Here is a 24,100-nt window from a genome sequence, read left to right as displayed (position 1 = left end):
CAAAGGGATTTTGAGTATATTTGCGATTATTTCACAAAGGTAATTTGTGGGGAAGGGTGAACTTGTGTTCGTTGCTGATCGTCAGTTGATTCGAGCTTGGTTTCTAGTGTGCGTATTTTGGAGGATAGTTTTGTTCATAACACTGATGTGTTGTTCGAGGCTTTCTATTCGTTTGCCTAATTTCACAGAATGTTTTACAGATGGGAGGCACAGCGAACAGAAATAGGGCTGGTTAAGGTCGATATGTATCTTGTGTGCAGTTTTGTTCATTTTTGCACAGGAAGCGTGTAACCAGTGGCAGCAGAACTTGCACATTACACTTTTTTTTTTTTTTAATCGCTGGTATCGATTTTGCAGCTGCATCACTTTGTGGGTATGTCAACTATTGACGGTGCTATGCTGGCGAGACATGGGGTGCTTGTTTGTCATTGGCTTTTGTTGCCACCTTTGCTTCATACAGTTGGCATAGCGGGAGCTTGCACATGACTGATTTTTAGATCGAAATATAATTGGTTTAATGCATTAAAAGTATTTACAGCCTTGTGCTGAGGTTATCTGCTTCTTGGTACCCGCTGTTAAGATATCCTTTTGGCATTTAATTTGAATGGAAAACTCTTGCAGTAGTGATAAAATGCTGAAGCACTAGTTGATAGTAACTTACTCACAGATGCCACCTAACGGGGCGCCTTTTTTTCATAATTGGAATTATGAAATGTGAAAGGAATCTTAGAGAGGATAAGAAAAATTATCAGAACAAGAAAAGGCAGCAAAGCATTGAAGTTGATAATAACATTAATAATAATAACAGCAAAATATTAAGTAGATTAGAATATAATGGAAAAAAAATATGGAAAATGATTCAATTATGAAATTTGCGTTTGCTAACAGTCACTATTCTGAGCTTCAAAAATTAATGATGTGGCAAATGCAATAGAAACAGAAAAAAAAAAAAAAGATGGCAGTGTTTATTGAAATTAATGATCAAAGCAATGACAAATATAGTATAAGAGAGGATATGAAAGGACTGTTGGAAGAAGTAATAAAGAAAAGAAAGAGAGTGAAAATTGAGTGTCAGTATCTCGAGCTTAAGGCTCTGTTTACATTATTTATTTGAACAAAATGGTTTTAACAAACACCTAACTAAACTCCTTAAAAAGAATAATAAATCCCCACTCCACCAACCCGACTATATATACCATATCCCTAACCTAAATTAAAGATACAGCACATAGACTGGGCTCACTCCTAATACAACAAGAACTAAATTAAAAACAGCGTATAAATCTCTGGGCAAGGTCTCCTTCCCAAATGTCTAGAGTATTTTCTGTCGATGTGGAATTCAGTATTTTGAACAGACAGGAAGGACTACATTCATAAGAAGAAAAGCAAAAAGTAGATTTATAGTCAACTTAAAAAGACCATTTCATCAGATGGAAGAATGCCCAGCTAATACAGATCCTGTTTCAAATCACAGAGAATGTTTCTGGAAGTGGCTCATGTTCTATCGAATCCAGTGAATTACAACAGAACTGATGGTGTAACCTTACACAAATTTAGGTGCACCATCTTGTCCTCCTATCAGTAATCAAAGAAAATCTCTATGACACCACTGTCACCCTCTATACATGTGACTGTTCTTGAGATCAGTCACATGTATAGAGGGTGACATTCCCAGTTTTCACTGTGCATGTCTTTAAAGCACCTCTGTTAACTAATGCTAGCATGAGCTGGTGAAATGTCACCATGTAAATATTTAATTTAGTAAAGTGATTAAATTTACAATAATATATATATAGTGAAAGGATTAAAATTTAAATTAAAAAAAAAAATCTTTACCTGAAAAGCTTTATCATATTCTGCAACAGCTACAGGTATTCCATCAGTTGCTTTGCAATGATACCTGAAAACATAATTGAAAACTGCTTACTGGCAGTAGCACCTTATAAAATATCCAATAAATTAATTAAGAGATATCCAATAAATTAATTAAGAGATATCCAATAAATTAATTAAGAGATACAAATGCTCTTTTAAGAATTACATGTTGATATATATTAGGTTTACAAAGTCATGTGAATATTCATAAACAATGTATAATAAGCAGTAATATTATACATTGTTATTATACTTTTGGTTGGAAAGACTTGGGTTCAAATCCTGTCTAGGACATAAAAAGCTTTTATTAGGGCTTTTCAACTGAAGGTGAGGTAGCCAGTGTCATATGGAGGTAGTAGGGTTTTTCTTCTTTGAAATTCAGGTTTTTTTTATCCAAAAAAGCAGGCAAACTGGTCATAAGAATGCATACAATTTATAGCCATAGTAGATAATGCAGATAGAATCAACTGTCCTCTCATAAGCATTATCAGGGGTTTCTAAGAAGACAAGTTACCTGGCCATGACAGGCCACTGAACTTAACATGAAAGGGAAGAATGGAGGGGAATGTTTGCTTTGGTGATTTAAAATTCAAGTGAACATCTATATAATATGTGTAATAAATAAATAATCTCATTAACCTCCATGGAGTGACTCATTGTAAAACACCTGCTCAATTAACAACATATTTATCATACTGAAACTTAAATTCCTTGATGTTCCCAGCATTCATAACTACGCATTCTATTAATGTGTTCCACCACTCACCCAAGACTCTCCATGTAGGAAATCTACTTCTCAAAACCCTATAAACTACACCTACAACTTCCAGGGATGACCTATCATTCTTCTCTTCCCATCCACTCTTTTTTATAATTCCTCTGAATCAATTCAATAAAATCTATCCACTAACTTCAAATGTCTCTATCTTATCACTCCTCTTCTGTTTATTTACCAAACTGCAATTTATAGTCTAAATGTCTCTCATAACTAACATTCCAATCCTTCTCCAATGTGTTCATATCACAAAAAAAACTGGGTGAACTAAATCTGAGCACAACAGTCAGCACTTTCTATAGTGTATAACTACTACTACTTTATTCACTGTTGATGTATGCTTCCTTTTCAGATCAGAATGTGATGTGCAGTCTTCATAGCACCTGAACTGTACCCTCTAAACTTCAATCTGCCATCAATACCCCCCCCCCCCCCCAACACAGCTTTATCTCTGCACTCCACAGTGCAACATCCTATACTTCTTTATATTGAAACTAGAACCCCTACTTATTTGTCCAAGCTAAAAATCTATTAAAATCTTCATATCTTCCTGAAGAGCATTTTAGCAACAGACCATATAATTGTTCAGAACTTTGCATCATTAGTAAACAACTGAATATACTAAATTCAATCAACATGAAATATCATGAACAAATAAGAAATAGCAGGAACCCAAGAACAGGAGCCCAGAACTGGTTATCTCCCTGTAAATTTGTTCCATCTTCAGTAGCTTGTACACCAACCTGTCATGTAGAGATTATCCAATGCTGCTACAAAGTTTAAGGATATTACCATTTATAAATTTCCTTTATCCAATAAAATACAAGTAGTCTACTAAAACAAGATCCATTCTTTACAAACCCATGCTGATTATCATAAAGAATCATATATCCATCATCGCAATTGTGTATTCTGATACTGACTAACCTCTAAAATACTTTGACTACAACTGCATATATATATATACAGACTGGTCTATAACTCTAAATTTGTTCTGGAATAATGCTAGTGGAGCAGTACTATTTTGTCTTCTTTCCACTGCAAGATTTTTATTAAATAACCAGGTCAAGATTCTTTTGCATATTCCTTAAGTATACATGGTGATTACATCATTTATTCCCACAGCCTTAATAACATCTAACCCAATCAACACTTGATTCTTTCACCTCTAATTCACCATCATTTAACTCTCTTCTGCATGTTACACAATATCATTTACGTTAGTATGATAATCGATAAAGTGTTTGTTCAATAACTGCACTACATCCTTTGCCATGGCCACTGCTATCATAACTGTCCACTAGTGTCACCCTTCCATAATTCTTCTTCTTGCTTAGATTAATAAAAACACACAGACACAAAAGATTAATAATAATATTTCTCTTCCTATACTATGCCTGTGATATTTCTAACTAGAATTTATTAACTTATTATTCCTCGCATATCTGATCCCTTCTGACTCTTTTGTATCTCCTCCATATCATATCTCTTCTCACACTGATTTCCATTTTTATCACTGGTCATCCATTTTACTCCCACCCTATTTATTTGCTTATCTCTTGGTATAAAGATGTGCAATGCTTATGTCAGCTCCTTTCTAATCAATTCCCATACTCCATCAACCTCTTTTCTGAACAGTTTATTAAACTATGGTATATTCTCTCTGCTAGTTGACTATGGAACTTTTCATAATCACTCATCATATAATTCCACAACAGTATCTCATGATCATCTCACCAACTGTGGCAGCATTGATTCTGCATTAACAATTACATCATGTGAGGATATCACATGATGTAGGTGTTACTTCTATGTTGCTAAGATAGTTCCCACTCTCAGAAATTCAACAAATTCACTTTCCTTGTTCATATACACTATCTCCTCTCCTTCCAATCTACATTCCCATTACTAAAATCTCCCAGTAGGATCACTTTCTTTTTACGTTGCAAACAAGTTTCCTCAACATTTCACAATCGGTGCTCTCTACATTCCCTGGCTTATTTATGCATTATGAACGTATAAATAAATGTATTTATTTATTTTTTATCAATGCAAAAGCAGAAGAAAATGTAAAGGATGATAAATGATTAAGAATACAACAGCAAATATATGAAACTAAAACCACTTCACACTTTCACTTTACCAAAGCTGTATAAAGCTGAGTGAAGAGTGATATCAGGCAATTGGATGAGAAAAGATGTGATATGGAGAAGATACAAGAGAATCAGTAAGGATCAAATGCATGAGGAATAAGAGAAGTAAGTTCTAGCTAGAAAGATGACAACAACAACAACAGTAAAAAAAAAAAGAAAAATTATTATTATTAATTTCTTGTGTCTGTGTTTCTATTAATCTAAACAAGAAGCAAGAGGAAATAGAATTATGGAAGAGTGACACTAGTAGATAGTTATGATACAGAATAGCCATGGCAAAGGATGTAGAGGAGTTATTGAACAAACATGAACTTCAAATAAACTCATTTAATTCTTTCAAAGTAATTACTCTAGATATCCTGAATCCCTTCAGTTTTTATATCACCTGATTCTTTTTACAGTATTCACTCCACCATTCCTAAGTGCTTTCAATAGTTGTTAAAACATTTTGCTACGTTTGCAATGTTTATCTTCTTATAGACCTCAACAAAGTTTTTCAGAGACTTTTATTTCTTTCTTTTTTTCCCCCCCCCCCTTTTGAAATTCTCTTTATTCTCTCAATATGCTTGCTGACTTATTTGCCAGAAATTTTCATATTTCTTTTTTTCAGGACTGACCTTGAGTCTGCCTAGAATGTCAGATTTTTCTATTTTCAAATTCACTCAACCAGTTTTTATTAGTTTACACCCGAGTCTTCAAGATTTGGTTATTCTTTTCTAATCCTTTTATTTTTATCCAATAATATTTGTATATTTGAGACTACAATTCACCCCCTGAAATCTGCTCGACTTCATGGCTCTTAAAACGACTGTGCATATTTTTCCTTCCAATATGATATGCATTTTTATCCTACTCAAAACTAAATGGTAATCGTTTCCTATTTCAAATCCTCTGTATAACCTTATATCCTGCATCAACAGGAAGATATCACTATCAACATAACAGTCAATAAGACTTATTTTCTGAGTGCTCCCTCAACATGAATTTATGCATTCTTTATGATGGACATTGTGTTTGTAAAAACTAGTTCATGCCATGAGCAGAAATCCAGGATACTTACCATTACGATTAGCTTTGCTTTCCTTTCAAATTTCACAAAATATTTCCTTATTTCATAATGTGTTGCTTAGATCTTCAATCAGCATTTCCTTTTTCTGTATGTAAGCTGCCCTCTATCATGGTTTACAAATTCTTCTGCTTCTATACAAGAACCTTCTATGAGAACCACAGGCACAAATAAGTCTCATTCTCCATTTTGAAATTTACCTATATCATTTTTACTTAAAATTGCCCCGTATTCAAGAAGTTTATATTCGTGTTTAGTGTTGAATACTATCGCTATTCCTTCCTTTTGTTGATCACTACTGCTTGAATATAACAGCTTATAGTTGTTATTTAGCAGTTTCCCACTTGTTTTAGTTTTCTTCATCTTAATAACTTATTTCATTAATATGGCCCTAATGTAATTCTTTTGCTAATGCCACTGTTTTTCAATTGATACTTCTTAAAGTGATAGTGCTCATCTTTTCTGCTCTGATTGAGTTTGTACGGCTGATTTTTTTTTTACTGTTCATCAGTGTTTCTTGATGAACAGTAGTGGGGTCTTGTTCAGCCTTGTGATGCCATAACCAGCAGGACATTTCATCATAATTTATTATGAGTTCAACTCAATATAGAATACAGTTTGCAAAATTCTAAATTTTCAGCCAGTCCATCCTTTTAAGCATTCTTTCATTATCCAGATGGATATCTAATGGACATCGAGTCAGAAACCCTGGATAGCAGCCTGCATTCTCACAACTATATGGAAGTCTCCTCTCCATTTATCTACGTCTGACCATCTTCAAGCATATTTATTAAATTCCTGTGACTCTGATGCTAAAAACATAAATAAATAAATTAGGAAAAGCACTTTTAGCTAATTGAAATATCCTATTAACTAAAATATTTTGCAGACTTACAGCTTAAACATGAGTCATTGGATTACATCATCATTACTTGTCACGTAATGATGATGATGATTAAGACTATGTATTTCTCTGTATCATGTTCCATTTACCCCCCATACAAATGCAGCGCTCTGAACTGAACAATATGATTTTTCCAGATTTACCAAACTTTAGTACAGGAAGAGTAAGGAAAACAATGCTTGATGATATGCTCAATGGAGACAGGTACACAACCTTGAAAGAGAAGGCTCAGAACAGAAGAGAGTGGAAGGAAAGTTTCTGCTACTAAAAGAAGAACCCGCTCAATTGCAGAATACTAAAGAAGAAGTATAGATCCTTCTTAAATATTCCCATGATTTTTCAACTATTTGCCATAAAGTGAAAATCAGGGGCTGTCCAGGCAACCCCCTCTTTGGACTGAACCTAGTTTGTTCTTCTTTTCTGCAATTTTTCTTAAACTCTTCTTAAGTATGTTCCAAAAATTTTACCTGAAACATTTAACGGAAATTCATCTATAATTCTGACATTGTTTTATATTTCTTTTTATATGTGGAAACTATGATAGCTCTTTTCATAGCAACTATGAAACCTTTCCACATTTCAGGTTTCAGATAATGTTTTCTACCCCAAGGACTGATATGCACTCTTGATGCTTTCCTTTTCAGTATTTCCACTACAGTTCTATCACTCTTATCTCAGATAATTTTTCCAAGTAATTAATCCAAATACAGAATATCTTTATCTTCAGTTTTTATATAGTATTTATCATCTCTGGTCCATTTTACAGTCCTCTTTCCCCATTTTCAAGCTTCTTCAATGCCATCAAAATATTCTGTCATCCTGATAAATGTCATCCACATTCTGTATCCTTTCAGGGCACATGCCGAGTTCCTTGCTAATAACTTTTGATATGATTTCTTCTTTTCCATGACTATCTCTTTAACTTCTTGTTTCCACCACAGTTATGATTTTTTGATCCTTGCAAATAACAGCACCATATGCTTCATTGCCTGAATCAGTCAATGTTTACTCCAGAGTTTGCTACTGAGACTTGAAAGCTTGGTTTGATTCTTGAATAATATTTGTATAGCTGAGTCTATAGTTTGCCTCTAAAAGCTACTCAACCAGTTCTTTTTAAAACTTTTGGCTATTTTAAAATGCTGGACTCCTATTATCTGGCTAAATAAATATGTGCAAAAAACTCGTATGGCATGAAAGAAAGAATTTTCTCCTTATCCTTGGCAAATATTATATCAGCAAACCTTCATATTCAATGCTCATCTATTATAATAACAATAAAATTCCTTTTACTTGTTGCATTCTATACTCTGAATATTTCTCCTTTTGCCTTGCTACTTTTCCAGTAGGAATGAAAGTAGCATACTTTTCAACATAATATCATGTAACACACACACACCAAAGAATCAGAGTATTGGTCAGATGTAGACAATACACAAAATGGTTGGCAATAGTCTGCAGCCATTTTGTTTTATGTTTATTATCACTAAAATATGCATATTTTTGTGATAATACATAACTTAAAATGTTACACACAGCCAACCAAACTGGCACTGTTTCTCCAACTATTTTGTATATGACATTTCCAAAGCATACAATAGTCTGGAATAAAGGGCTTCCCAGTAAACTGCCACCTTACACTCTGCTTTCCACCTTTCACAATGGAATTACCAGTTTTCTCTTAAGTTCTTCGCTGTGTGTAATGGTAATGGGAAAATCTCTCTTCAGATTTTCCTCTTAACACAAGTGTTCTACAGGGTACTGTTATTTTACCCACCCTCATCCTCATACACATAGATGACCTGAAACCTTGTCCACAGTCTTGCTGATGATAGCACTTCTATTTCTCTGAATCATATGACAAATACTTCAGTGTTCAATCATTTCAAGTTTCAAGGTCATCTACAACCAGTGCTCCAAAGTGATCTCCACAACACAGCTTTGTCTCTTCTCTTAAAAAAACAACAACTTGAGTTCTTCTCTCCTTATCTTTGCAAATGTTCAGCTTAAGTGCAAGACTGGATTTCTCTTTTCAGACTAATAAGTCTCCTCCTGGCCTTTCATGGCATAAACATATCACTTTTATAGTGTTCTCTGATTCCAAGAAACTTGGCTGTCTGAAATAGAGACCTGACATCTAAGACCAAAGGGCATCAGTCCTTTATGCCCATCAATTGTATATATGTCATCAGCATGCCTACTGTGGGAGGAAAAAACCTGATATTTTTGTCCAAGATCAGCTAATATATCATGCTTAGTCTTTTAAGAAACCACCAGAGTAATGTGGGGGAATTATTTAAAAAAAACCCAGGTTTTTTCAAATAATTTCCCCACTTCCCTCAAAAAAAAAACTTCCTTTAACAGCTTAATAGCAATATGAAGACATCCCTGGAATAAGGAGACAGAAAACAACATCCAAAAAAGTATGTCCAAAATTTCTCCTATTTTTTATTTTTCATATATTAGTTTTGTAACACTTCAGTAATGCCCTAGAATTTTGGGTGAAGAGCCAATGACATTGTAAAAAAGGGACACTCCTAAACGAAAGTAGGCTATATTAGTCATTAAAATAATAGTTTATTTTAGAGGAGTAACATGGGAATTTTCCCAGAAATAATACCTATAAGTAATTAAATATTTCAAAACAAAAAAATACTTTTAGCAGTATCCTTACCATAGATGTAATGCTAAGGATCTCCTCCAATCCAAATCTTCACAACAATTAACTAGTACATCTGAAGGTTGCCATACCAAAGTTCCAGCAAGTAAGGAATAAATCTTTAACCTTCTAATATCAATGAATTTGTCAGCCTGTTCAAATAAAAAGTTGAATATACTTATATAATGACAATTATATAAACTAAAAATGCCAATAAAAATAATAGCCTTTAAAGTTGACAAAAGAAAAAAGTGTTTCATTTTCATGCAGAACAATTTCAGTAAAACTAATTGTTATTGTACATTTAGAAGAGTAGTTGTATTTTTAATTTTTTGCTTGATGAGAAAGTAAATTATATTTGACAAGAACATGCAAACATTTGTTTGTTCATGCTTGGAAGAAAAAAGATTAGCTAAACAAGTGTTCCTTGCCAGGATGGCAAGAAAAAGACGCAGAGTAAGATCAAGATATAGGTGGATTGACACAGTAGAGAGTGCCTTAGAATACAGAAATATAACATCTGATAATACTGGAATATTGACAGATTACAGGCTAATATGGAAGAAAGTGATGATAGGAAGATAGTAATGTAACTTTTCATGAAGTACAATCATAAGATTCTGTAAATACCCTTAGAGTATATGTCAGGAATTTGATGATAACGACAAAACTATAATTTCGTGTAAAGTATAAGTAATTTTTTTTTTTAAAAGGAAAGTTTGCCTAAATTGATGGTCACAGTTTTGTTGGTGTAGAGCATGGGTTCCCAACCTTTTTGCTTCCTAGAGCACATTCTAAAATACCGGTAGGGCGACGGGCGCCATCTATTTTTTCAAGCAAATTTTTTGAATTCTTGTGTTAAATGAATACATACAAAGTTTACATTATAATTAAATGTTTTATTACTTAAAAGTTTACATTATATAAAAATTTAATTATATATATATGTAAGTTAGTGTGATCTTTGGCATTGCATTTCATTGGCCAGTGCTTCATAATTAGGAGAATATGATGATATTCCAGTTCTTAAACTGGAATGAACAACTTCGAATGCACATCTACTTTACATTGTATGCGTTTAATACTCGTCATGTGTCATTAACGCATGAGTTAAATAGCATGCTATGAATTGTTGTGTGATTATTTCAAACTATATGGCACACGGCTGAACAGCAGCGGGCACACACAAATTGGTCAACAGGCGCCATGATGCCCGCGGGCATAGGGTTAGGAACCCCTGGTGTAGAGTGTGGCTGCTGGGAGAAAGAGAGAGAGCAATGAACAAGGATAGAAAAATTAGCAACACAGACATTTATGCTGGGGAAGAATTAAAATGGAAGAATGATGCAAAGGTATCAAGAGGTGTTCCAGGAAAAACAGAATTATTATTTTGGATGGTGATATATCTTCAGAATGGTAGAAATGGAAAGAATGGGAGTTAGAACCCCTCCCCCTCCCCCTTCACAATTTTTAAGAGTTTAGTTTCATTGTAAAAATATCCAGTAGAATATAATTTTAGTTATTATGCAGTGCTTATGGTTCATGTACAGAGCTATCCTAGCATAACAACTATTATGCAATTTATGTTTTGAAATGATTAGTTTTGCTATCTATACTGAGAGCACCATAACAGAGTTTATCTAAACGAAAAAATACAAAACTGTGACACGGAATCCACCTTGGCTTGAAGCAGAACTTTATTTTAAAAATTTGTTTAATCTGATTTGCAGGGGCTCAACAGCATGTGTATGTATGTATGTGTATATAACAGCATGTAGACAAGCTTAGATACTGATGGTTATTCAACTATAATAGAAGAAAAAAAAAAACAATTAATTTATTGAACCTAATATTTTGATGGTTTTCTAAGCAGTATTGTTAGAGGGAAAAATACAACTGTGGTTTGAAGTGATTTCTATAACAATTCATTCTAGAAACACTACAAACTGTAAATGAAAAGGAACTAATGTTCAAGAATGGTGCCCACCAGATGACAATGCTTGTCTCCCAGATTTTTAGCAAATTAATGCAGCCATACTTGAAGTTAGTAGAGTGCATCATACTTGATGTTCATTCTAAAAACAGTCTCTCAAACATAACTTTTATACAAAACTGCTGTCTTCTTCCATTTAATCCTCCTCATCATCAGTTTCCTGATATGTACCCTCAAAGAGTGTTCGAGCTAGACGATGAATAAGAGTGGAGATAATGAGTATCCTTATCTTACCCCTGATTTTACATCAAACCATGTTCTTGTATTTCCTTCAATTCTAACTACTGACTCACAACTTAAATAGACCTAGTACTGCTTGATATAATGTTCCATTTACCCTTTAAAACTGTAGTTTTGAAAAGCTTTTTTCCTAAGAAGCTTATCATATTCCCATGATTTCTCAACTATCTGTTCTAAAGTGAAAATCGGATCCTGACATTTAGCATGAACCAGCATGTTTTTCTCCCAGTTTCTCTTCAACAATTTTTGCAGCCTCTTTTTGAAGATGTTTACATAAATATTACATGGAACACATAGTAGAGAAATTGCTCAGTAATTCTGACATTCAGCTTTATTCGATTTTTTAAAGATGAGAACTATGAGACCTTTACTCAAATCATCTGAAATTTCGACTTCTGACCAGGCCCCTCGGAATTATGCAGTATAGCCACTGCAGAACTGAGCAAATATCATCTATATAACTGAGCAAATATTCTAGTTGCCTTTCCACATTTCAAGTTTTTGACAGTTTTTTATATCTCTAGTATTGATACCTGTTTGCATTTCTTTTGAAAATTTTCAACCACAGTTCTGTCACTGCTTGTTTCATTTACCAGTCTTTCAAAGTAATTATTTCACACATCTAGGATATCCTGATCATCAGATTTCTTGTTTCTTTTAGCATCTTTGATTCCTTTTACAGTACTATTTCCCCCATTTCTAAGCTTTTTGAATAACTTCCGGAACATTTTGCCATCTCCCTGATATTTATCTTCTATATTCTTACTGAAATCTTCCTGTGACTGTTGTTTACCTACCTTCATAGCTTTTAATTTTTCAGGAAATGATAACGTATACTAGAATATTAATTAAAAAAAAAAAAAAAAATTAAGTAATATCTTCCTATATTTTGGCAATGTTCTATTGCCATCATCAGGAATCACAAAAAAACCAATGACATGTGCATGCAGGCAACAGAAGACTGGCCTATAGTCCTAAAACAGTGCTCCCTAGTCGGCTAAATTGGGTTGTCTTGGCCACTGGGCTGATGATCTTAAAATGTATGCTTCCAAATTCTGGGGCAGTCTCATGCACCCAAATTTGTTCAGATTTTTAAAGTTTTTCAGAACAGAGGCAGACTTGAGGAATATATACTTTCATACTTATACTTGGTGCAGTGTAATAGAGTAGCCTTCTTCTAGTGGATCCTGTGTTGGGTGTCCAAATTATGGTCAGCAAGTCCTTGTGTTCAGATATCCTGATATTGGCTGTCCCACCTGTCTGGTTGTAGTAGAACAGTTTACAACTGCAAAGGACCTGGTATACCTCTGACAGGCTAGGGGATGTGGCCAGTCTTTGGTGGAGTGGATTAGAGATGTCACTTTCTTATGTGGTCTGTAACTGGTTGTATGGTCATATTTCCTAGGATTTTTGTTAATTTTTTGGGATTTTCCCCAGATATATGGAATGGTGATAGATTCTGAGTAATATCTGCTTTGAAGGGGGGGGGGGGGAGAGTTGTGGTTCATGGTTTTAATATTTTTTGGATTTTTTGGTGAGTTGTAGCCATTGGCTAAGAAAGTGTTAAAGATATGGACAAGGTCAGTAGTTAGAGCACTGTTATCAGGACAGATTAATTTTACCCTGTTATATAGGGTTTTTATAATCCCATAGTGTTGGAAGGTAGGGGTGTGACTGTTGGTGAATGTATCTACCTGTGTGTGTGTGTGTGTGTGTGTGTGTGTGTGTGTGTGTGTGTGTGTGTGTGTAAGTTTTCTGTAAACAGAGAATGCCAGGGATCAAGCTGGCATGTAATCAGAGTATCTAAGAAATGGGAGACTGTTGGTTGTTTTCCTTTTCTAAGGTAAACTGGATCCTCGGGTGTTGATTGTTTAGGTGTGTTAAGAAATTGTGGAGCGTATCCAGGCCATGCAATCAAATAGAGAACACATCATCCATATAGCCAGACAGTGGGCATACATGGGGCAGAGTTAAAGGCTTTTTCTTTGAGAATCTCCATAAAGAAGCTGGCCAGGGATGGACAGAGTGAAGAACTGAATGGCAGTCCCTTCTATATGTCTGCAGAATTTTCCATGCCAAACAAAATAGCCTGAGTTCATGGTGAACTGAAATATCAGGAGGAAATATGGATTGGATGAAGTCTAAGGTATCTTTAAGTGGGACATTGGTAAATAATGCGGGAACATCAAAATTGACCATTATATCGGTGTGAGGTTTTCTATACTGGCTTTAAAGTGGGCTCAGTTTTCTGTGTGTGAAAGTATGTTGCCAGTATATTGTAAGCACTTTGGCTAATTTGTATGTGGGTGAATCAATGCCATCCACAATGGGACACAATGGCACATTTTGTTTGTGGATTTTTGGTAGGCTGTATATCCAGGGGGGAGGGGGGGGTGTAGCGTTATAAGAATTTAGTCTGTTTGTAACCTCCACAAAACCTTTTAAGGACCTATGGAGTGTTCTGATCTGTGTACTCGGGTTGGGGGGGGGGGGGATAATAGTCCATATAGGGAGGTAGGTAGAACAATCTAGAAGTAAAGAAGTGGGCTTACCTGAGTAATCTGAGTTTAAAATCACAGTGGCCTTTCTCTTATCCACTTTGGAAATTATTATTCTATTCTTGCTTTTTGGTAGTTTAGCTTGGATAAGAACACTGCTACATCTAGTCTGATGCTGTTGGCAATATGGTTGGGAAGGCTGTGGATACCATGTTCCACTTGTATCACTATTTCTTCTAAAAGCCGGAATGGTTGGCAGAGTGGTTAGCATATCCACTCTCCAGCCAACAGGCTGTGGGTTCGAATTCCGCCACGAGCATGGATGTTTATGATTGTCTGTGGAAATACCAGTGGTGGTGGTCAGCAGTAGATGCCGTTGGTGTAGTTGCAGTTAGTGCATTGGATTGAGTGGTGGAGATGGAGCTGTAGAGCAGGCCCTCCCTGGAGGTGTCAAATAATAAAAAATAAAAAAAGCAGCCCACTTTAAAGCCAGTATAGAAAACCTCACACTCCAACACACTGACATAATGGTCAGTTTTGATGTCCCCTCATTATTCACCAATGTCCCACTCAAAAATACCTTCGACCTCATCCAAGCTATATTTCCAATGTAGAATCCAATATTTCCAATGTAGAACACATCATCCATGTAGCCTTTCTGGCTACATGGATGATGTGTTCTCCATTTCGCTGCATGGCCTGGATACACTCCACAATTTCTTAACACACCTAAACAATCAACACCCCAGGATCAATGATAGTTTCCCACTCCTCGAAACTCTGATTACATGCAAGCTTGATGGATCCCTGCATTTTCTGTTTACAGAAAACCCACACATACAGGTGATACATTCACCAATAGTCATCCCCCCCCCCCCCAACAATATGGGATTATAAAATGGCCGGCCTTGTTGGTCAAGTGGTTAGCATAATGGGTCTCCAGCCAAAAGGCTGCGGGTTTGAATCCCGCATTGGGCATGGATGCTTGTGAAAATACTAATGGTGGACAGTAGATGATGCGGTGGAGATGTAGAGGAGGTGTCTTTGGACTCCCTGGAGGCGTCATGTAATAATAATAAGAACCCTATATAACAGGACAAAATTAATCAGTTCTGATAACAGTGCCCTAACATCAGGTGTGTGACAAGGAGGCACATTATCTATACAGATCACATTATGAAGGTAACTGGAGATGTGAACCTCAGTTCTTACTTCTGAATAAATCCAGTACCAGTCTGCAATAATCCCTGACTAAATTGAATAACTGTTGTAATAAATGAGGTGTGAAAATCAGCGATAAAAAGGCAGAGACATCAAAAATAAAAATTGGCCTATTTTTAGTGAAGATGGCAAATTAAATAAGGAAATAGACAATAGAATTGGTAAAGCTGTAATGCTAGGAAGTCAGCTGAATAAATTTATATGGAATAAGAAAGAAATTAGTCAAAACACTAAATTAGTGTTTTGACTAATTTCAAAACATACAATACTGTTTTCAAACCAATTTTAACTTATGGATCCGAGAGCTGGGTTAGAAATAAAATACTCGAGGATGTTAGAAAAGAACTCACCCTTGTTAGCATCCAGGAATGTGTCAGTAGAGCTAAGTGGTATGGTTATTTAAACAGAATGGGAGAGGAAAGATCAGCAAAACAAGTGTTCTTTGCCAGGTTGGCAGGAAAAGACAGAGGAGAAGACCAAGATGTACATGGACTGATGCAGTAAAAAGCACCTTAAAGATAGAAATATAAGATCTGATAATATTGGAGTGTTGAGAGATAACAGATTAATTTGGAGGAAAATTACTGATCAGAAGTTAGTAATGATGTAACTTTTTCATGTAGTACTATCTTAATTATCGTGTACATCCCTCAGAGAGAGAGAGAGAGAGAGAGAGAGAGAGAGAGAGAGTGTGTGTGTGTGTGTGTGTGTATCGAGAATTTGATGATGAGACAAACATAAAAATTACAACAACTGACATTAATAAAAGGATTGGCATTATTTAAAACTATTCTGATCTGTTCAACATACGCGTTTTGTTTATGCCATAGCTGATTATAGTTAAATAACAACTTGATAAGTTGTAGCTAAGTTTATATTAAGATGGCTGGGTTAAGCATAATTTCTGTGGATTCTAATATCTTTTTCTTGACCTCATGACAACATAAGATCTCCAATGCATCTCACTTTACTATTTTATGTGTATGGAAGAATGGTTGTTGTCTAGATAAGTGGAAGACAGCATACAATTTGATATGGCTTAGGTAGTGGATCTGCCATATGCGTTGTTCTCTGATATGTTCATCTATATGACAAACCTAGTAGTTCTGCCTCTATCCAATCATAAACTGTTTTCTGCAAATCCACACAGTAACAATCTACCAGATACTAAGTAAAGTAAGACGATTTAGAGCTCTTATACTAATGTTATTATGAGGCCAAATGAATGATATCATAATCTGCAGAAATGATGCTTAATCCCAGACCTCTAAATATAAACAACAGTTACCACTTATTATACCATTATTCAATTATAATTCAGCTTGATATAAGCATGAACACATGCATTTAACAATACCAGCAGACCCAAACTAATTTCAAACAACAATATTTTTCGGAGTAATGTCAGTTGCTGCTTTTTAATTATTATTATTTTTTACATATATCCCTCCCCTCAAAAATACACGCACTTTCATGATCATTATATGAAGTTGTTGGTGCATATTATTATTATTAAGAGACCTCCAGGGTGTCAGGAACTCATCGAGGGAAGTGACATGCCACACGCACTAGCTATCATACTTATTCTTGAATTCATTCTTAATGGTTGCACTCACAAAATCAAATGGCAATCTATTCCAATCACACACCACCCTATGAAAGATAAATCTAGTCCTCACCCCCTCTTAGAGGCATTCATTCTCAGCTTCCAAGGATGCCCTCTTGTTCTTTCCTCACCCTCCACAAACTGAAATCCTGTATGACCCTTTCAGAAGTTTGTAAGTCTCAATCATATCACCTCTCTTTCTCCTGTTTGTTTTCTCTCCTCTATCTGTAGTCTACAAATTCTCAATCTATCTTCAATCTTGTATTCCACAATCTTAATATTGTTTTTAACACTTTCCTTTGCACTCTCCACTATATCTGTATCACGATGGAAACCATGAGACCAGACCTGAGAACAACAGAACAAGTGAGGACTTATCAAGGCCTTGTAAAGAGGCAAAATGACATCCTTATCTTTACATGTCAATGTTCGTTTCATCATCGCAATTATCTTTTGAGTTGTAGCAAAGATTGTAACATGGACTCTGAACTTCAACTTCCTATCTACCAGTGGCGGCCGGTGAAAATTTTAAGTGAGGGGTGCTGCATATACACACACAAAAAAAAAAACTGTTTCTTCCTAATCAGTAACGAATTTATTAATAAATAAATTTACATATTAAGAATTGCTTTATTATAAATATTTCATCCTCACCACGAACAAACACCAATAATAAAAGTTTCTTATTAATAGCAATGACAAGTGCAAACAAATATCGGCGTTAGATCGCAGTGCATTTGTTTCGTGTAATGATAATTAAAAAAACAATCCTTTTTTATATTTTAAACAGTGACACTCATCATAATTCAGCCCTGTATCTATAATAAATAAATAATTATATGTTATTTTAACAAAATAAAATAAGATTTACAAAAATTAGTTCACCACGCACACACACCAATAATAAATGTTTCATATCACATAGAAATAACGCGCGTAAGCATACTAAGACACACTGCCATTTGGGCAGCGTCACAATGTGCAATGACAAGCGCAAACGAATATTAGTGTTAGATCGCAGTGCATTTGTTTCGTAATCTAAAGTGTTAATCGAACAATTCCAATTATTAACTATTCAATCAATGTCAAAACATAAGCTGTAACCTTTAACGTGTTGTATTGCATTTATATAATGTTGTAAGCACTGTTATTATTTATAAACACAAACAAAATTCAATTTTTTCATTGGGGGTGCTGCAGTATCGCAGTGCTTATGCACGGGCCACCACTGCTGTCTACTAACACGCAAAGATCCCCAGCCTCATCAGTTTCTTTTAGTATAATCCCACCAATATAATACGACACTGGATATCTAATCACGCCAAAGTGAATGGCTTTACATTTACTGATATTGAACTGACATCCATTATCCCATGCCCAGACTATTCAAATCATTCTGCAAGTACTGCATAACAGCAGCATTCCTGACTACCTTACCTATCTTTGCATCATCAGCAAATAGCTGTATATTGCTTGTCAAATACTTCCCAATATCATTAATGTACAGATTGAATAACAGTGGACCAAGAACTGATCCTTGTGGTACACAACTTGGTACCTTAAATCTTGCACTCATATCACCCGTATACCACTTTTTGAAATCTGCCAGTCAGCCATACTTTTATCCATGCTAATATTCTATAATCCAAACTCATATCTCCAATTTATGAACAGCCTACTGCTCTATTCTACTAAAAGCCATAGAAAAATCTACAAGTATCATAGTGCATCCATTCCCACCCTGTCTAATTCAATAGTAATAATGTTATAGATTATGAGCAAGTCTAAAACATGACCCTCCCTCAGTAACCCCATGTTGCCCATTGTAAAGTGGAGATTCACTGTCAACTCATTTTTGAATGCAAGCCCTGACCAATTTTTCCAAAATCTTCACCACCACTCCTAAAATACTAACTGGTCAATAGTTGGATACACCTGTCTTTGCATCCCTCTTGTGGAATGGAATTATCATACATTCTTTCCATTCCTGCAGAATCTTCCCTGTTCTAAGACTCATATTAAACAGCCTGGTCAAAGTAATAGTCAGTTCAGATGAACACACTCTTTTAGCACAAGTGCTGATATTCCATAGGTCCATATTGATGAATTCTAGTCAGTTTGTGCAACAGCTCTAATACCTAGTCCTTATACACCTGATTACATCATCCAGTGAAGAGGTAGTATACACCAGGTTGATAACTTTTAAAAAAAAATGGGCACTCATTAGTTGAACAACTTCTGTTACTCTTAAGCCATCTGCAGTTAGAAGAGTTATTCTTTCATATTCATTCTTTCTTTTATTTGCAACATATCAATAAAGCTCTTGTGGGTTCTTTAGCAAGCAGAGCCAGTGTCTTTTAATACTCAGACATTGCTTTCTCCGAGCTGCTAGAAGGCTACATGGTGTGTAGTGTTTTCAGAGATCTCCCGAAAGCTAAGTATAATTTTGAGTGAAAATTGGAATATTGGTTTAAATCTTAACATAGTATTGTTTATTTTTGGTAGCTTGTTGTGTCTGTGTCATTTTGGTGTGAATTCTGTTTTATTTAACTTAGTATTTTAAAGATACGTTTCATAGAATAGCACATGGTGCCAATGCGACGAAAAATAATGGAGTTCAAAAATACAACGCCTTTGTTCAAAAACTTTAATGTGAGGGAGTTTGTCCAGTGTGATATGTGTGGGATGTATGCTTTCCCGAAAGAGGCTGGAATTTGGATGGAAAGTGATAGTGGTGGGATCTAGACTGTGCAGAAAGTGTAAGGAAAGTGAGAAATGTGTCAGGTTGTGAGATTGTTGTGGTGGAAGAAAGCCAGAATGTGAGTGAAAATAGTGGCTTGATAGGGAATTGCGATGTTGTACAAGATGGCAATGAGAGCGGTGATCAAAGAGAGAGTGAAAGCAATTATACACCGAGAGAAAATGGTTTAAATGATGAAAAAAATGAGGAATTATTTGTAAGGTGTGAGATCGAGCAGTTACGCAGAGTGATACACAGTGCGCAGCAGCAGTTGGAGCGCCTGTAAAACTCTTTCCAGAATGCCTCGGCTAATGGAAATAAGCAAGTGTTTGAAAAGAAAAATAAGTGTAAGAGTGAGAGAGTTTCGAAATGAAGGAAAGAGTGTTGTACAGTGACTCGTTATTAAGAGGTGTGACAGATAGGAGTTTAACTAAATCGTACTTACCGCGTGTGAAATTTAAGGATGTAAGTGTGAGTATTAGAGCGCAAAAACAGAGGGTGAAAGAGTTGATAGTTGTGGTAGGTACGAATCAATTGAAAGGAGATAAATTTTTTATGAGACAGGACTTGAAAGTATTGTTAAAGGTAGCGAAAGAAAAGAGTGACAGAGTTAGGATGGTGAGTCTGTTGCTGTGGTACGACAGAGAGGAGTTCAGGAGGAGGGCCATAAGCGCAAATGACTTTATGCGCAGGTTATGCAGACAATGTGGTGTGGAATTTGTGGACGTGTTGAATGAGATTGATGGGCAAAAGGATTTATACAAGATGGATGGCCTGCATTTGAATGGATTTGGTGTGCAGAGACTGGAAAAAGTGTTGCTGAATGAAGTGAAAATGGATGTGCAGAACCAGGGAAACTAGAACTTCCCCAAGGAGGGGGGGGGGGAGTGATTATGCAGACATCAGTGAGATAGTCGAGTGTAAGAATGTATATAATGTGCCCGAACCAGTACTAAGGACAAGTAATCAGAGTGGGATGGTTAGAATAATGCATCAAGATAGGGGTGGGACAAAGGGACCTCTGCATTTCATGTATACTAATGCCAGGGGTATTAGGAAAAAGAAGGAAGAATTTTTGGCCTTGATTGGCTCTTCCTGGCCACAGGTTATTGGCATTACTGAAACATGGCTGACAGAAGATGATATAGTTAGTGGGATAGAATGTGTAAGTTATAGTGTGTTCAGGAGGGACAGAGAGAATAAAATGGGGGGGGGGGGGTAGGAGTGTTATTGATGATAGCTGATGAACTGCAGCCAAGGAGAATTGAAGTTGTATTGCAGGGTAGTGTAAAGAGCTCATTTAAGGCTATTTGGTGCGAGATTGAGACTGGCAGAACAAAATATACAGTTGGGTGCTGCTATAGACCAGAAAAGCAAAAGCGGATTATGAAAGGAAACCAGCTATGCAAGCTAAAGAGAATCCCAAACAGTTCTTTCAATATGCTGCAAGCAAAAAAAAAAAAAACCTGTACACGGCAGAATGACTTTAAGGAATGCCGATGGTAAGGAGGTCACTGAATCAGTCGATATAGTGGAATTACTGAGTGAGCACTTTGCAAGAGTATATCATCCAGGTGGTGACATTGAAAAAATGAAGAAACCATTAGTTTATACAGGAATTGTGATGAATGAAGTGGAGGTGAATAGTCTATTATAGAACCTTAATGTGAATACATCTGTGGGATTGGATGGTATACTGGCACGGATCTTGCGTGAAGCGACTAAGGAATTATCAGTATCCTTGACCATGCTGTTTAATCTGAGTCTCGGGTCTGGTTTAGTCCTGAAGGTGTGGAAAGAGTGGAAAATAGTTTCACTGCATAATGAGGATCCAAGACTACGGTTGCAAATTACTGACCGATCAGCATATCAGGAGTCATTGTCAAGGTCTTGGAGAAAGTAGTCAAGGAAAAAATACAGGAATGGATTGATGAAAATGAGATACTGTACGGGGGACAGCATGGCTATGTGAAGGGTAGATCATGCCTCAGTAACTTGCTCAAATTTTATAACACAGTGACGGCTGAACTGAATAAGGATAATGGGTTTACAGTGATACTGCTGGACCTGGCTAAGGCCTTTGACAGGATACCACATGGAATTCTAATCCGTAAACTACAACATATGGCAATGGATATAGAGTTGGTGAGATGGACAGGTGGGTGGTTGATGGAAAGATATCAAAGAGTAGTTTATTCAGGAGTAGAGTCCAAAAGACGGCCTGTGATTAGTAGTGTGCCGCAGGGTTCTGTTCTTGGACAACTGCTGTTCAATTTGTTCATTAACGATATAGCAAAGGATCTAAGAGGAACAGTTCATTTGTTCGCTGATGATGCAAAGTTGGGTAGGGCAATAGTGAATGCAGAAGATGTCAAAATCTTGCAGGATGATTTGGATAGATTGGAATTCTGGGCTAAGGAGAATGGATGTCAATTTAATGTGCTAAAATGTAAGGTTATGCATTTTGGGGTGAAAAGGTTAGCAGCAGTATACCACATTGGTGGAACTGTACTCCAGGAGATTGATGAGGCCAGGGACTTGGGAGTGTCGGTGAATAGGGAGTTGAAGTTTAGGGGGGCACATTGTGAAAGTGGCTAAATCAGCTCATCAAATCACTTGGTTGTTGAAAAATACTTTAACGAGCAGAGACAAGCAAGTTATTGTTTCTCTGTATCGAGCCTTGATAAGACCTCATCTTGACTACTGTGACCAGATTTGGTCACTTAGGTTTCTTCTTGATGGGGAGGAGGTGGAGAGGATCCAGAAGTGAGTGACCAAGGTGATAGAAGGTCTATGGAATGAACCTTATGAGAATAAGTTGAAGATTTGTGGGTTGCAGAAATTGGTTGATTGGCGGAAGAGGGGAGATATGATTGAGACATTCAAATTGCTGAAGGGTTTCTATAGATTAATTCAGAAGATATTTTTGAGATCAGGACTGGTGGTGGTAGAACTAGGGGACATCTATGGAAGCTGGGCAAGAGTGTGGTTACAAGGGTGTTAGAGCTGGGTTCTTTACTTTTAGAGTGGTAAATGAGTGGAATAAGCTGCCAGAGTCTGTTGTGGGTGCTATGACAGTGAATGAGTTCAAGGCAAGGTATGATAGATGCTGTGAGAATGCCGAATAGTTGCATGGACATGATGTTTAGGGCCTCCCTCGATGAGTCTAAGGACCCCCTGGAGTAATAATAATAATAATACAACAGTTGCGACTATTCTAGCCTGCTGCTTATAATTTTCATAACTGACATTATCCTTATGCACATGGTATTCCTTCCACATCATCATTTTCTTACGTGTTTCTTGTTTAATAAGATTACACAACCACTTGACTCCTACTCTATGTATTCTTTGAACTCTTGAGACACATTTTGATATTGCATCATTTAAGTACTGTTTAAATGCTTCCCATGCACTGTTGATATTCTTCCCATCCAGCAACCAATCCTATTCCACTGAACCCAGTATACTCCTCAGTTGGCCATAATTTCCTGCTTTGTAGTTCACAGCATGTAACCTTTTCTGAATGGAACATTCATAAACTTAGTCACTTCCCAAGTGAGTGCCACAGGATCATTGTCACCAACCAGAGGCAGAATAGTTACATCTTGAACTGAAACGCCCTCTGAAACCATAATCAAATCTAACACTCTTTGACCTTGAGTTTCTTCTGTCACATGCTGCTTGAGGAAGTTGTTGCACAACAACTCAATAAATTCAGTTTTATTCTTCTCATGAGATTCTAGTGCTACCCAATAAATATTTGGATAATTAAAGTCTCCCATCATCTTTTTTATTTGGTAATGTATTTCTACATCACTAGCAACCGATCTACCAGGTCTGTAACAACACCCCACTATGTAATTGATCTTGTTAGATTCCACCTCACACCAGATATATTTAAACTCACTGCCACATGACATACTGTTAGTAGCAATACTATAATCAAAAGTCTCAACTCTAAATGTATTCAAGTCATCTGATATCATCAGCAGCACGCCCCCTCCCCTCCTCCTATCATCTCTATCCTTCCTAAAAATACTGTACCCTTTACAGTGGATACCAGTTAATATGTCTGGTTCTGATAGCCAAGTCTCCTAATGTCTACAATCTGAGGTCCCAACATATTGATGAAGCAACAAACTCTACCCCTTTGTTTCAGATACTCATAGCATTCATGTACAGAAATGATAATCTACATGCATGTTCTTTTGTATACGTCTACAGTCTGCATTATGCATGCAGACTGCATATGTCTGCAGTCTGAATGACACAGTTGGACAACTTACAAATCTCTATTCTTCTCTAATGCCTTATACATGAAGACATCTTTGCACACATTTGATGGGTCCGAACCAAACAAACACAAAGTC

General features: G+C 36.1%; 1 protein-coding gene across 2 annotated transcripts in view; it reads right to left on the bottom strand.

The window, feature by feature from the left end:
* The window catches only part of Nup98-96 (nuclear pore complex protein Nup98-96), a 610,292-nt gene that overhangs the window by 90,375 nt on the left and 495,817 nt on the right, over positions 1-24,100 (bottom strand). For both annotated transcript variants that reach the window (XM_090395312.1, XM_090395313.1), the window contains 2 exons: positions 9,445-9,581; positions 1,837-1,900 (listed from right to left, as the gene is read on the bottom strand). In XM_090395312.1, coding sequence (XP_090251438.1) covers positions 1,837-1,900; positions 9,445-9,581 — 201 coding nt within the window. The remainder of the gene's footprint in view (positions 1-1,836; positions 1,901-9,444; positions 9,582-24,100) is intronic.

Source organism: Typopeltis vanoorti, chromosome 7, assembly GCF_054136105.1.
Source record: "Typopeltis vanoorti isolate ZY-2024b chromosome 7, IOZ_Tvanoo_1.0, whole genome shotgun sequence".
Lineage (NCBI taxonomy): Eukaryota > Metazoa > Arthropoda > Arachnida > Uropygi > Thelyphonidae > Typopeltis > Typopeltis vanoorti.
Note: the sequence above shows the minus strand (reverse complement) of the source record. Positions and strands in the feature narration are given on the sequence as shown.